The sequence below is a fragment of the Muscardinus avellanarius genome (genome assembly GCF_963383645.1).
Source record: "Muscardinus avellanarius genome assembly, chromosome: 11".
Taxonomy (NCBI): domain Eukaryota; kingdom Metazoa; phylum Chordata; class Mammalia; order Rodentia; family Gliridae; genus Muscardinus; species Muscardinus avellanarius.
Genome location: NC_137797.1, coordinates 63,282,890 through 63,297,194, shown reverse-complemented (window position 1 = coordinate 63,297,194; position 14,305 = coordinate 63,282,890). Strand labels below are relative to the sequence as shown.

Here is a 14,305-nt window from a genome sequence, read left to right as displayed (position 1 = left end):
CTTTATCTACCCCAGCCCTCCCTCCTCCTGATCATGTGTGGTTGAGGGTCACATGCTGGCACTGTTACGAAGGTTGACAGTAACCACTTCTAGGAAAGGTAGGCAGTAGCCTTAGTTGGGGAGCAGTGCTTCTAAGTGTTCATGCTTGGAGATTCACCATCCGGTCAATCAGAGCTCGGCGGGTCACTTCGACTTCTTTGCTCAGGCGCTCGATTTCCTGCTTGAGCCGCTCATTCTCTTCAGCTAGCTGTGCCACTTTCCTTTCGTTTTCTTGTTCTTTCTCTTTCATGCGTTGCTTTCCAGCCCGGGCTGAGCACTGGCCACTCTGTTTCCGTTTCCTGGTTGTTCTTCGGTCTTCCTCCTCCTCTTCCTGAGCGAGAGAGCTCTGACTGGAGTCTGGAGAGCGAGGGCTCTGGGAGGTGCTTGTGACTTCTGTTGGCGTTGGCTCTTCCGTCAGCCAAGCCAGAGATGCGGGATCAAGAGTGGTAAAGGTTTTTGATTCTTCCTTCTAGGAAGAAAGGGAAGGTGGGTATTAGTTGAAAAGGAAAGGTACACATCCCCTTAGCTTTAGGATTAGCCTTCTCACCTCTTCACTTCCTGGGGGTGAAATATAGGTACCCCCATTTTCATCTGAGGACAGGACCTCCTGCAGGTCCTCATACCAGGCTTCCAGCTCCCAGCTGGACACCGTCCCAAAGGAGAAAGGCAATGGCTCAGCTGCCATCTCTGTAGTTGGATCAAGTTCTGGAAAAATATATACTTTATATACTTAGGATAAAAGCTCCACTTGGCAAACGGAGTCTATTACCACAGTTAAGACAACAACAGCCTAGTCTGCAAGTCGTTTCTTTTTTTTTTTGGTGGTACTGGGGGTTCCTGGAAGCCCTTCTACCTCCGGGCTACACTCCCAGACCTATTTTTTTATTTGGAAACAGGGTCTCTTAAGCCAGTGCAGCTGGCTTCGAACCTGCGCGATCCTCCTGTCTGCCTCCCAAGCATGGGGATTACAAGCGTGTGCCACCATGCCTAGCTAGGTAAAAGTTTTATTGGATCATAGCCATATCCACTTATTTGTTTATGCTGCTTTATTGCTATTAACAGCAGAGATTAATCATGTCAGACTAATATGGTCCTAAAATTTTTTTCTCATTTAAAAAATTTTTATTTAGTTTTTTATTTTCTATTGGTGCATTATATTCATACATCATATTAGGGTATGGTCCTAAAATTTTTATCCTTTCCTTTTTTTGCGGTACTAGGGATGGAACCCAGGGGCATTCTACTTCCGAGCTACATCCCCAGCCCTATTTTTTATTCTTTTTTGAAACTGGGTCTCATTGAGTTGCAACGGGCCTAAGTAGCTGAGGCTAGCCACAAACTGCGATCCTCCTGTCTCAGCCTCGCAAATGCTAGGATTACAAGCATGCGCCATCACGCCTGGTGGCCCTAAAATGTTTACTCTGGCCCTTTAAAATATCTAGTCAGGATTGAACCCAAGGTCTTGCATGTGCTGTCACTGAGCTATACATACCTTCAGCCCAATATTAGTATTTCTATCTTTTTACCCAGAACTTAAAAGAAGTAAAGTACATGGATATATTGAGATCCTAGTAAAAGTTCTCAAGCCCACTTAGGAACTCCACTGGTAGTGTCCGTGGCAATTAACCAGGTCATTTGTGTTCCTTTGTGCCCTCTTTGATGGATGGATGTAGGATTGGTAAGGCAAACCAATTGTCTTTGTTGGGGCTGACTTTGTTTTAACACCAACTTTCAATTAGGAAATGCTCTAAAAACAGTGATTTGGTCACCATGTTATGGGGGACAGAACAGGAAGGTATACATGGTCTGATAGCCAAAGCTTTCCAGACTCAAATTCTCCTCTTATACCTGGGCTAAGTCTTCCTGCTTTCAGGTGTGGTGATGTATGAAGATACACTTCCTTCTGGAACACTGTGGGATATAAAGATAAGTATTAGCCATTTGGGGGAGGAAAGTTGATTCTTTACCTCCAGCCTCCCGTTGGTCCCTCTTTACTTCCCATCTTGTGGTATGGTTAAAGGGTTCTATAGCCATTTCCAAGGGCAAAAAAGAACTCTACTCTTCTATTTTAGTTATTGACATTTGCAGTCCAGATTACATAATAGCAAAGTCCTGGCCAACTCGGCTTTCTCTTTAATTCAAGGCAGGCCTGCCGGGGTAAGGACTAAACTAGGAAAAGGAACAGGTCCAGAGGCATTTTCCGAACTCCATTCCTACACCGATACCATCCAAATGTACATTTCCAGTCTGGGTCCACTGCCTACTTGCTACCTCCTATTGGATGTCTAAGACGGTCTTCTGCTCAGCTTTCCCTTTCAAGGTCATCCCATCTTGCTAAATGTAACCTGCTTAAGCGAAACAACTTGATATCATCTTTGATCCCCAACTTGATATCATCTTTGATCCCTTCCCCACACACACTGCACAATCCAACCCAGAGTGTTAGCAAGTTTTCTTAACTAATTTGTTTTTTGGTACTGGGAATCAAACCTATGGGCATTCTGCCTTTGAGCTACACACACCTCCAAGCCTTTTTTTATTTTTGAAGGACCTCACTAATTCTTACGCTGGCCTCCAACCCACAGTCCTAAGTACTGGGATTACACTGTAGCTCTTAACTTTTTTGCAGTACTGGGTATTGAACCCAGGGGCATTCTAGCTCTGAGATACACCTCAGCCCAATTTTAATTGGAACAGGGTCTCACTACTTGCTGAGGCTCAAAGTCCACCTGTCTCCAGCTTCCAAGTACTAGGATTACACACGTGCCCATGGCCAGCTCTGCCTCCCCATTTCTGCTCTAGCCACCCCTCAAGTCTATTCACAATACAACAGCTCAAGTGAGCCTTTTATTATTGTTCTTATTATTGCACTGGGGAATGAACCCAGGGCCTCAGACGTGCTAAGCTGGTCACTATGAGTTAAATTCCCAGCCCTTCTAAAACACTTCTTTGCTCAAAACCCTCCAGTGACTTCCTATTTATTGCATAGTAAAGACCAATGTCAAAATGGCTTACAAGGCCCTACATAATATGCATCTTGCCTGCTGGAATTTTCATCAACCACTCTCCTTGCTCAATTTAGTCCACTCCACTGGCCTCTTCCTAAAGATACCAGGCATACTTTCATCTTAGGGTCTGTGGCTGTTTTGTCTGGAAAGCTCTTCTTTCAGATTATTTGCATGACCAACTGGCATGCCTCTTTTGGGCCTTTCAATTAAATGTTACTTGAGGCAATTCTTAACATCTGATAATTCGCCCCAAACACTCTATTCCCTGCTTTAATTTTCTCCAAAGCACTTATGCCTCCTACTGACATGTAAGCTTTGTGAGAATAAACAAAAAAAATTCTCATGCTTAGAAATACCTTAAACCTCAATCTGCTTGACACATAGCAGGTGTATATTAAATAGATGTTAGGAATGAATTTTAAAAAATCATCTTCCCTAGTCTCACTTATAGGGAAGAGAGGGCTAAACCCAGAGGCATAGCAGCAGCTGCCTGTCCCTGGAGACTGGAAATGCAATATTGCTCTGAATGTTTCTCTGTAGGACTATGCTCTCTGGGGAACGCTCCCTTGCCTTCTATCTAGTGCGTGGGACTTAGCTTTCATCACCAGCGGAGCCCTAGGCCAGAGGGCTGAAAAGCCAAACAGGGGGCTGGCCTGATGCAATGGTTACACAGATTAGTTCGGAAACAGGACAAGGGAAGAGGATCATCAGTCCCAGGAGGAGGACATGCCCTGAGGAGACCTCAAATGACTCTAAATTTTAAGAAATCGAAACTGCTCTCTTCCTTGGGAGGACCAGGGACCTCTGGGGAAAAGGGGATATCCATCTCCGTTCCTTGTTCACTGGAACCCTTCCTCTCAAAGATCTGTGTCAGTCTCAAGGTTCTCCTGTCCTCTGCAGAGTCCAAGCTACTGAAGTGGCCATGCTGAGCCCTCGAGGCGCGCAGCTAAAACGCTGGGGGTGGGGTTGGGGCAATGCCATTGGTCGCGAAAAAGCCCTGAGCTACTGGTCACCCAGTCATCTTGGAACGGGGGTGTGTCCTGCTGCCCCGCCCTTCACCCGACAAGCCCGAGGTGGTGGCCTGGAGTGGCTACTAGAGAATGAATTCTCGCAGGGTGGGACGGGGGTGGGGTGGGGGTGGATTTGGCCTAGCAGCACCGAGCAAGACCCACGCTTCGGACACAGGGCGGAGCTGCCGCCCAAGGGAAGAGGGGCCAGTAAGCACCACTTCTGAATAAAGGATTCCATTCTCCATCCGTCTCTCCGAGGGTCCCTCAATTCACTGAGGAGGGGGTGGGGAACATCCTGAAGTGTGGGCGTCCAATTTTGGAGGGGACGACTGATGCTCGCGAAGATGGGAAAGCAAAGGGAAGGTAGAAAGCCAGTACTCGCCTCTCTCCTCAGGTTCCGGATCTGATTTTGGCTATGTCGCTGCCACCCACTCATCTTCACCATGATCTGCTCTGTGTCCTACACGCAAGCGTCTGACCTCCGGCCCGCCGAGCAGTGATCTTTTACTGTGTTCTTGCCCTCCTCCCAGGGGCGGGATCCACAAGCCTACCAATCAGAAAGCGGCACGCCGGCATTGGCCCCGCCCCATCCCTCAAGCCCGCCACTCAGGAGCTGCGTAGCACCGCCCCGTCGCTCCCTCCCGCTAGGGGGTCGACGCCTCGCTGGACCCGGAAGTGGCTTTGGGTCACGAGGCTTCGCTGAGAAGGTGGGTGAGTCATGCGCGCGCGCGGAGGGGAGTGTGAAGGGGGGAGGGGAAGGCAGGGGGGCGGGGATGATGCAATGTTTGGCAACGAGTGCCTGCGCGCGCACGCGCAAGGGACAACGAGGGTGGTGGGAGGTTCGGGGGGTGGGGGAGAGGAGAGAGGGCGGGGCGCCAGCTCCCAGCACCCAACGGCCGCAACGGCTATCAACCGTGGCAGCCCCTAGGCGGCCTGTGGAGCCTCGCTGCAGCTCGTCTGCCCAAGAGCTGCTGTTCCACCCACCTCGCATTACCCCCATTTTACGTCCTCCATAAAGGACTCCCATTTCCTTGGCCCCTCCCAGCTAGTGGGCACACAGGCCCTAGAACCTCCCTCCCTTGAAAGTTTGCATCCGTCCACCTGGATTGACATCTTCTCGAGTCTTCTTAAAGGGGTCTCCTCTTTTAGCCTTCTAACGCTCCCAAAAGAGACCAAGGTACTGGAATCCCCTTGGTAGTCCTTTTCCGCTTCTCTCAGAAGAACACCCTTGCCTTTTATCTTGTAGTTTCTGACTAGCCGCCGATATGCCAGGATTCATGTTTTTAGCTCAGTGGACCCGATTCTGTTTTCCCTGCTCTCCCCACCCCGTGGTGCTCTTGTGCCCGTCACCAAAGACCTCCCTGTTCATTGTCCCAGATCGAGTCCCGAGCTCCCCGCTGAGCAGCGGGGCGGCCTCCAGCCTCCTAGGTGTCCGGGGTCGTGACCTCGATGTGGAGCCTCGATGCCTAGACGTGCGTGCACTTGAGCGCACGCCTGCCCTGAGCTGGGTGCTGAATTCTAGCCTCCGCGCTCCCTCACTCGGCCAGGGATCCTACCATTCTCGTTTGTAAATTAAAAAAGTTGTAAAGGCAAAATGAGACAACTATGAACTTGGAGACAACTTGAAAAGTAAAAAGCACCGTGCAGAGTGCTTTTTTTGTGCCATGAAAACAGAGGCCATGTGGCGGTCTTTGAAATTTCCTTGTCATACCCTCGTGCGGGCAGCCAGAGTTTGTCTTAGTAGAAACTGTCCCACACCGGTGATGGCTGGATGGTGCTGCTGTGACAGGTCCATGGCCACGCTGCTCCAGACCTCCACTTCCCCCTTCCGTGGATGTAGGTGGGGGTGGGTTGGACCAGATGGTCTCTCCTGGCCTCAAGACGGACCAGGTTGTCAGTGACAGGCAGAGGTCATGTGACTTGACAGGCCGAGGTCGTGTTGTGACATGTTGACCTGGGGAGGCGGGTCAAGTCCCAGCACACTACTCGGGAAGCCTTTGGGGCGGGGCAGGGCAAGTCGCGACTTTCATCTTTTGGGGCCGGCCCCTCCCGGACCTGGCATTCCTGGCTCCCCCAACAGACTGTGGCTTTGGAAAGGGCTCCTCCCCGGGGAGGGCCGGGATTGGCCACCGGTGGCCTGGGAAGAGGCGCAGATCCTTCCGCGGAGGGCGGGGGGGCCGCGTGGGGTGTTTGTTCTCTTGGGGATTAATGGGGGGATGTGGGGGAGGGGCGGGCGCGCTCCCGCATGCGCACTGCGGCCCCTCCTGTTGGCTCGCGGCTGTCCGCTGGGCGGGGGCCCGGCCCCGCCCCTCTCCCGTCCGGGCAGCGGCGGCGGCGGCGGCGGCTGCGGCGGTGGCGGCGGCGGCGACGGCGGCGGCGGCGGCGGCGGCAGCCTGCGCGGTGCCTTCTGGGAACGGAATCCCCAGGGCTGCCCCTGGCCCCCATGGCGCATGCGCGGGAGGCCGCTCGGTGATCGGCGGCCGCGGCGGCGCTTCCTGCTAGGACCGGCCGGGGCCGTACGGGAGGCTCGGGCTCCACCGACCCTCCTCCCACCCCCTCCCACTCATCCTCTGGGCCGCGACTGCGCAGGGCGGGGCCGGCCGAGCCATGGGCCGCGGTGAGTGCGGAGCCCGGCCCCCCCACCGCCCCTCCCCCTCCCTCTCCTCCTGTCCTACCCTCTGCCCCTCCGCGTCCTCCCGGCCCCTTCCCCGGCCCCATCCCCACTCCCCCGCCCTCACCTGCCCCCGCCGTTTCTCCCTCACTGCCTGACTTCTGCCTTCCTCACCTCCCTCCCTTCAGAGCTTCGCCCACCCTCCGCCCGCCCTCTCCCCAAGTTCCTTCCTACTTCGTGCGCCTTCCCCTCCCCGATCCGAGGGAAGCCGTCTGGGTGACAGGGCGCCTTGTTATGAGAGGGAAAGTTTGGAAGCCATCGGTGTGGGGTGGGAGCGATGGTGAGGTTAGGGAGGATACTTCGAGGTTCGAGGGACATCCCCACGTATCAGAGGAGACAGTCTCTTGGAGCTAATTGGAAGCCAGTGGCATAGGAGGTTCAGAATCCCCTTGTCTGAGGCTTGAGGGAGAATTAGGAGCTTCTTAAGATCCTGAGGAAAAAACGGAGCCGAGATTCTAACCTCTCTCAAGCCCCAAGTGAACTAGATCAGTGATTGTCTGATGGAGAGGGCATGGGGGAATTTCTGCTTGTACCCCAGCAGGCGGTTGGGCAATTGCCTGGTGACCTGTGGGGCAATCTGTACTTTTTATATGATCTTCCTGGGGGAGGGAACAACAGGGGCCAGACACTGGGAAACTTCCTAGTGGCCTGGCATTATGGGAATTTGCCCACATTATACACACAGAGGTGTCTCTCATGGGACAAAGGGGCTGGCCCTTCATACGTGTAGAAATTGGGCTTGGTTTCTTGGAGTTGAGGCACTTAGCCTTTAGTCTATAGGGACGAGGCTTGGAAAGGATGTTTGTAGACTGAGATCTTTATAGGCACTTAACCTGGCATTTTTAAGGCTCTTTCCCTGAGAATGACCTGTGCTGTGCTATTCGTTTGAGTTGGGCAGATTCCTGACAGTCCCTTTTCTCTTGCATTGCAGGTGTGGGCTAAGCTGGCGGCCCGGCTTTGGACTGGACCCCACAATGTTTGCAGAGATGTTCAGGTAGCTGCAGTGTTATGGCAGAAGCTTCTTCCCCTTTCATCCTCCCAGTCCCCTGAGGGGCTCCCCTCCCCACTCTGCAGCTTCCCCTGAGTTTCCTTGGGTCTCCTTGCAACCTTTGCCTTACTAGAGTCCTCCCTCAGGTACCCAGCCCAGTTTAATCCTCCTAATGCCCACGTGGATGTCTGTGTTATCAGGCACGAGGGAGCTGATTACACACAATGAATGGGGGCAATGAGAGCAGTGGAACAGACAGAGCTGGGGGCCCTGTGGCCACATCTGTCCCCATCGGCTGGCAGCGCTGTGTGCGAGAGGGTGCTGTGCTCTATATCAGGTATGGATCTTCAAGGTTCTGCCAGCCTGGCTGCCTGGTGTTCTTTCTCCTTCCATGCCCCTCAAGCTGATCTCGGGTATCTAGTACTGTCCTCTGTTCCCCCTCCTTTTCCTTAGCCTTTTTGCTCTGTGGGCCTTCAAACTCATTCTCCCTCTTTCTTTTTCCATGTCCTTAACTCTCTGCCCTTCCTGGGAAGGTCTTCAACTTAGAAACTGTTCTTTAGGGAGTATCTCCTGATTCATTGTCACCTAACCCCATATTCTCTGACCCTGTCTACTCCCAGCCCAAGTGGCACAGAGCTGTCTTCCTTGGAGCAAACCCGGAGCTACCTCCTCAGCGATGGGACCTGCAAGTGCGGTCTGGAGTGTCCACTCAATGTGCCCAAGGTCAGAGTTGTGAGGGGTGGGGGAGAATATGAGGATAAGGCCAAAGAGTTTATGCAAGTCTCTGACCATGGTAGCCCTTCTCACCCCCTCAAGGTACTTGGTCCACAGGGTCCCTAGTCCATGCCTGCTATTTCACAGGTTTTCAACTTTGACCCTTTGGCCCCGGTGACCCCGGGTGGGGCTGGGGTGGGGCCAGCATCAGATGAGGACATGACCAAGCTGTGCAACCACCGGCGGAAAGCTGTTGCCATGGCAACTCTGTACCGCAGCATGGAGACCACCTGCTCACACTCTTCTCCTGGTGAGTCTTCTGCCACTTTATGGGAAGAGTTCTGTGTGAGGCAGTAAGGAGAAGGATAGGAGCTGCTTGATGAGAGGAGGGGTTGGGGAGGTCAGAACTAGTGGAAGGTGGGACTGGAGAATAGAGAGTTAGCTGGGCATAGTGGTATAGGCAGGCCTGTAATCCCAGTACATGGGAAGCTGAGACTGGAGGATTGCAGGTTCGCAGTCAGCCTCAGTGATACCCTCCACAACTTAGACCATTTCAGAATAAAACAGGATTGGGGGTGTGCTTCAGAGGTTGAAGGCCCATGGGTTCAATCCCCTGTACTGAAGAAGGAAAAAAAAAAAAAAGGAGAGCCAGGTGTGGTGGCACAGGTTTGTAATCCAAGCACTTGGGAGGCAGAGACAGGAGGATCACGCAGGTTCGAAGCCAGCCGCGCGCTGGCTTAGGAGACCCTGTTTCCAAATTAAAAAAATGTAAAAATAGGTCTGGGAGTGTAGCCCGGAGGTAGAAGGGCTTCCAGGAACCCCAGTACCACCAAAAAAAAAAAAAAAGAAAGAAGAAAAGTTTCTTGGAAGGGTTCTGCAGGCTGACCCTTCATTTCTTGTTTATTGCAGGAGAGGGAGCGAGCCCCCAAATGTTCCACACTGTGTCCCCAGGGCCCCCCTCTGCCCGCCCGCCCTGCCGCGCTCCTCCTGCAACTCCACTTAACGGGGGTCCAGGCTCCCTTCCCCAGGAGCCACCCTCAGTTCCCCAGGCCTTTCCCCCTTTAGCAGGCCCTGGGGGGCTCTTCCCCCCACCAAGGCTTCCTGACCCAGCACCCTCTGGGGGCAGCAGCAACCCCTGTTTCCTTCCAAGGGGCAATGCCCCCTCTCCAGCCCCACCTCCTCCACCTGCTATCAGTCTCAATGCCCCCTCATACAACTGGGGAGCCACCCTCCGCTCCAGCCTGGTGCCCTCTGATCTGGGCTCTCCTCCGGCACCTCATGCCTCCTCCTCACCACCGTCAGACCCACCCATCTTCCACTGTAGTGATGCCTTAACACCCCCTCCCCTGCCCCCAAGCAATAATCTCCCTGGCCCCCCTGGTCCTGCCACTCAGCCACCAGTGTCTTCAGCCACTATGCACCTGCCCCTGGTCCTGGGACCCCTGGGAGGGGCCCCCACAGCGGAGGGCCCTGGGGCATCCCCCTTCCTTGCTAGCAGCCTACTCTCTGCAGCGGCCAAGGCACAGCTTCCCCCTCTACCCCCTCCCAGCACTTTACAGGGCCGTAGGCCCCGTGCCCAGGCACCCTCAGCTTCCCACTCATCACCCCGTCCCTCTCAGCGTCGTCCCCGCCGACCCCCAACTGTCTTGCGATTGCTTGAAGGGGGAGGCCCTCAAGCCCCAAGAAGGAGCCGTCCTCGGGCCCCTGCTCCTGTCCCCCAGTCCTTTCCTCTTCCAGAGCCATCCCAACCAATTCTCCCCTCTGTGCTATCCCTGCTGGGACTACCCACTCCTGGCCCTTCCCACTCTGATGGAAGCTTTAACCTTTTGGGGTCAGATGCACACCTTCCTCCTCCTCCAACCCTCTCCTCAGGGAGCCCTCCCCAGCCCAGGCACCCCATCCAGCCCTCCCTGCCTGGGACCACCAGTGGCAGCCTCAGCAGTGTGCCAGGTATGAATGTTGTGGAGCCCTTTCTCAGCTTGGGGGATAGAGGCAGCCAGGGCATTTAAGGCGAAGTTTAGAGAGCTCTGGTGGGTTTTCTGGGCTGGGGCAGAGAGGTTGGGTTCTTTGACTGCTGGGATAAGAGGCCTTCCTTGAGATGAATCTTTCTTCTTTTACAGGTGCCCCTGCCCCACCAGCTGCCTCCAAAGCCCCCATAGTTCCCAGCCCTGTGCTTCAAAGCCCATCTGAAGGGCTGGGGATGGGGGCAGGCCCAGCCTGCCCTCTGCCTCCCTTGACTGGTGGGGAGGCTTTCCCTTTCCCCAGCCCCGAGCAGGGCCTGGCGCTGAGTGGTGCTGGCTTTCCAGGGATGCTGGGGGCCCTGCCTCTCCCTCTGAGTCTGGGACAGCCACCACCTTCTCCATTGCTCAGCCACAGTTTATTTGGTGTGCTGGCCGGGGGAGGAGGACAGCCTCCCCCTGAGCCCTTGCTGCCCCCACCAGGAGGACCTGGCCCGCCCCTAGCCCCAGGCGAGCCTGAAGGGCCTTCGCTTCTGGTGGCTTCCTTGCTCCCGCCGCCTCCCTCAGACCTTCTGCCACCCCCTTCTGCACCCCCTAGCAACCTCCTTGCCTCTTTCCTACCCCTGTTGGCCCTGGGCCCCACAGCTGGAGATGGGGAGGGATCTTCAGAAGGAGCTGGGGGTCCAAGTGGGGAACCATTTTCAGGTTTGGGAGACCTGCCCCCCCTACTTTTCCCTCCCCTTTCAGCCCCCCCTACCCTCATAGCTTTAAACTCTGCGCTGCTGGCTGCCAGTCTGGATCCCCCTTCGGGGACACCCCCCCAGGTGAGGCTAGGGGGTGAGTGGGCAGGATAGAACAAGAGGTAGTCATAGATGGGAGCTGGGAGTCATGCCCGAGCTCTTCAGGGGTTCTGGGAGGGCTTAGTCTTGGGGTAGGATGGCTACAAAAATGGAGTCTGTGCTTAAAGCATAACCTGCCTCACTTGAGGCTTCAGTCAGAGAGCGAGAGAGGGGGAAAGAGAGAGAGAGAGAGAGTTTGTGTGTGTGTGTGTGTAACAGAGCATGTGTACATATGTGTACTGGAAGTCTATCAAAGAGTACAGATGTAGAGCTATAACCATTGTCTCTCCTTAGTCCTGTGTCCTGAGTGCCCCCCAACCTGGACCACCTACCTCCAGTGTCACCATGGCAACTACTGACCCGGGGGCCTCCTCTCTGGGCAAGGCCCCCTCCAACTCAGGGAGACCCCCCCAACTCCTTAGCCCTCTGCTGAGTGCCAGCCTGCTGGGTGAGTCTGAAGGAAGATTCTTGGGTTGAAAGTGAAGCAGTAAAAAATTAGGAGCAAAGGCTGGGTAAATTGAGGAAGAAAGTCTCTGTGGCCACTGGGTAAAGCTTAAAATAGTAAGAAGCCTGGTCTGGTAGTGCACATTTGTAATCCCAGTACTTGAGAGGCTGAGACAGGAAGATTAGAGGTTCGTGGCCAGCCTCAGCAACTTAGTGGGCCCTCTGCAACTTCGTGAGACCCTGTTTCAAAATAAAAATAAAAGCTGGGCGTGGTGGCACTCACTTGTAATCCCAGTACTTGGGAGGCTGAGATAGGAGGATTGCACAGTTCACAGCCAGCTTCAGCTACTTAATGAGGCAACCTATTGAGACCGTTTCAAAAAATAAAAAAGGGCTGAGGGTGTAGCTTGGAGGTAGACCACCCTTGGGTTCAATCCCCAGCAACACACACACATAAATAGGCCTGGAGTTGTAGCTCAGAGACAGAGTGCCCCTGGGTTCAATCTCCAGTAACTAACACACACACACACACACACACGCACACAGAGTAAGATCTGTTCAGCCTAATTGGTTTGCCTAAGGAGAGAACCCTGATTATATTTTCTTAACTAATCTCTCTCAACAGGTGACCTGTCTTCACTGACCAGCAGCCCTGGGACCCTCCCCAGCCTGTTGCAGCCTCCTGGCCCTCTTCTCTCAGGCCAGTTGGGGCTGCAGCTCCTCCCTGGGGGGGGTGCTCCTCCACCCCTCCCAGAGGCTTCTAGTCCCCTTGCCTGCCTGCTACAGAGTCTCCAGGTGAGGCCATGGTGGAAGGGTACTTATAAAAAGTCTTTTCTAAAGCTAGGAGTAGGGCTTTCTGAGTTACAGTACAGAGCACTGTATTTGAGACTGAGATCTCATTTTTGCCCACAGATCCCTCCAGAGCAGCCAGAAGCTCCCTGTCTGCCCTCTGAGAGCCCCACCTCAGCCCTGGAACCAGAGCTGGCCCGGCCTCCCCTCAGTGCCTTAGCCCCACCCCACAGTTCTCCCGACCCCCCAGTCCCTGAGCTGCTCACTGGGAGGGGGTCAGGGAAACGGGGCCGGAGGGGAGGAGGGGGACTTAGGGGCATTAATGGTGAGGCCAGGCCGAGTCGGGGCAGAAAGCCTGGCAGCCGACGGGAGCCTGGTCGGCTGGCCCTCAAGTGGGGCACACGTGGTGGCTTCAATGGACAAATGGAACGGTCCCCAAGAAGGACCCACCACTGGCAGCAAAATGGGGAGCTGGCTGAAGGGGGTGCTGAGCCCAAGGATCCACCCTCTTCTGGGCCCCATTCTGAGGACCTTAAGGTTAGTACAATGATGGAAGTCCTGGCTCAAGGGCTGAGGAAAGCCTGGGACCCAGTGCCTTTTCTCACTTTCTGTACACACAGTCCATGTTTTCTCAGGTGCCCCCGGGGATAGTCAGAAAGTCTCGTCGTGGCCGGAGGAGAAAATACAAGTGAGTGTTAGGCTCACCCCTGTCTGACCTTGCCTGATTGTTGGGATTATAGAAGTGTCCAAATAGTGGCTTGGTTTTCAAAAAGGGCAGATATTTATTTGAATATGAATAAGGATATTATGCCTTTACTATCCAAATGTAGAAAGTTTCCCACCCAACCTTCTGAAATTCACCTGGTGCTTGGGGAGTGTTCCTGATCATCTGTGCCCCTTATTGCAGCCCTACCCGGAACAGCAATAGCTCCCGCCAGGATATTACCTTGGAGTCCAGCCCTGCAACCCGAGTAAGTATGTGGGGGTGAGGATGGGCGGGTGCATGGGTAGTGGTATATATAGGATGAGATAGGAGGAAAGGAAGCTTAAACTGGAGTGGGGAGACAATAAAAGACTTCCTGATACCTAGATGATTGATCACTTCTTTCAACTTCCCCTCTGGTGTAGGCGGCTGTCCCTCTGCCTCCCCGGGCCCGCCCTGGCCGTCCTGCCAAAAACAAGAGGAGGAAACTGGCCCCATAGCAGCCATACCTGGAGCTGGATCTGACCCTGACTGGGGAGAGCTGAGTGCTGAGCCTTGGGAGTCCCTGCCAGCCACTTGCACCTGTGGACAGTGGGTGGGGGCACTACTCCCCACTCAGAGCACAATGCAACCCCTTCCCCTACAATCCCATCCTGAGCCATTGCAGGGGGTAGGGAAGCTCCCCCTCCCCCCAAAGCCATGTCACTGAAAAGGCCTGGGGGGGTGGTATACGGCCCTCTCCTCACCAGGCGCTAAGGGGAACACCCCCTTCCCCAGGTCTTTTATTTGTTTAAGTTATTTTTGCACAAATGACTCTTTTATATTTAATTCGACTTCATTGCCTCCCTTCTTAAAGCCAGCAGGCTCAGTTTACAAACCTGTGAGCTACTGCTGGCTGCTGCCCTCCTTCCCAGTGAAAGGTACAAAGCAATAAGCATCATGCATCTTCCCCACATCCCTCCAACACCCTCTGCCTCTGGCTCAGGTTGCTCAAAGCACAGGTCCCCTCTCACCTGTCCCCAGGTTTGAAACACATAGCCTCATTTCAAGGTGTAGCCAGGTCCCCTCTACTTTCTGGGATAAAGAAAGGGGGTAAGGGGACTGAGAGCCCTCTAGGCTTCTCCTCCCATACACACTACACT

At 54.3% G+C, this 14,305-nt stretch overlaps 3 protein-coding genes across 3 annotated transcripts; 1 reads left to right on the top strand and 2 right to left on the bottom strand.

The window, feature by feature from the left end:
- Positions 1-139: 139 nt before the first annotated feature.
- On the bottom strand, positions 140-733 carry DDIT3 (DNA damage inducible transcript 3; the record flags this gene model as incomplete). The annotated part of the gene is made up of 2 exons (XM_080705417.1): positions 587-733; positions 140-505 (listed from the first exon to the last, which is right to left on the bottom strand). The coding sequence occupies exons 1-2, from the start codon at positions 722-724 to the stop codon at positions 140-142; spliced, it is 504 nt and encodes a 167-aa protein (XP_080561543.1). The 5' UTR covers positions 725-733.
- A 1,175-nt stretch (positions 734-1,908) lies between these two features.
- Positions 1,909-4,502, bottom strand: LOC308270257 (DDIT3 upstream open reading frame protein; the record flags this gene model as incomplete). Its single annotated transcript, XM_080706054.1, has 2 exons — positions 1,909-1,950; positions 4,440-4,502. The coding sequence occupies 2 exons, from the start codon at positions 4,500-4,502 to the stop codon at positions 1,909-1,911; spliced, it is 105 nt and encodes a 34-aa protein (XP_080562180.1).
- A 3,438-nt stretch (positions 4,503-7,940) lies between these two features.
- MBD6 (methyl-CpG binding domain protein 6) lies at positions 7,941-13,663 on the top strand (the record flags this gene model as incomplete). Its single annotated transcript, XM_080705653.1, has 11 exons — positions 7,941-8,053; positions 8,337-8,439; positions 8,578-8,740; positions 9,340-10,380; positions 10,551-11,212; positions 11,522-11,675; positions 12,297-12,466; positions 12,584-12,997; positions 13,096-13,148; positions 13,368-13,431; positions 13,589-13,663. The coding sequence occupies 11 exons, from the start codon at positions 7,941-7,943 to the stop codon at positions 13,661-13,663; spliced, it is 3,012 nt and encodes a 1,003-aa protein (XP_080561779.1).
- Positions 13,664-14,305: the final 642 nt, after the last annotated feature.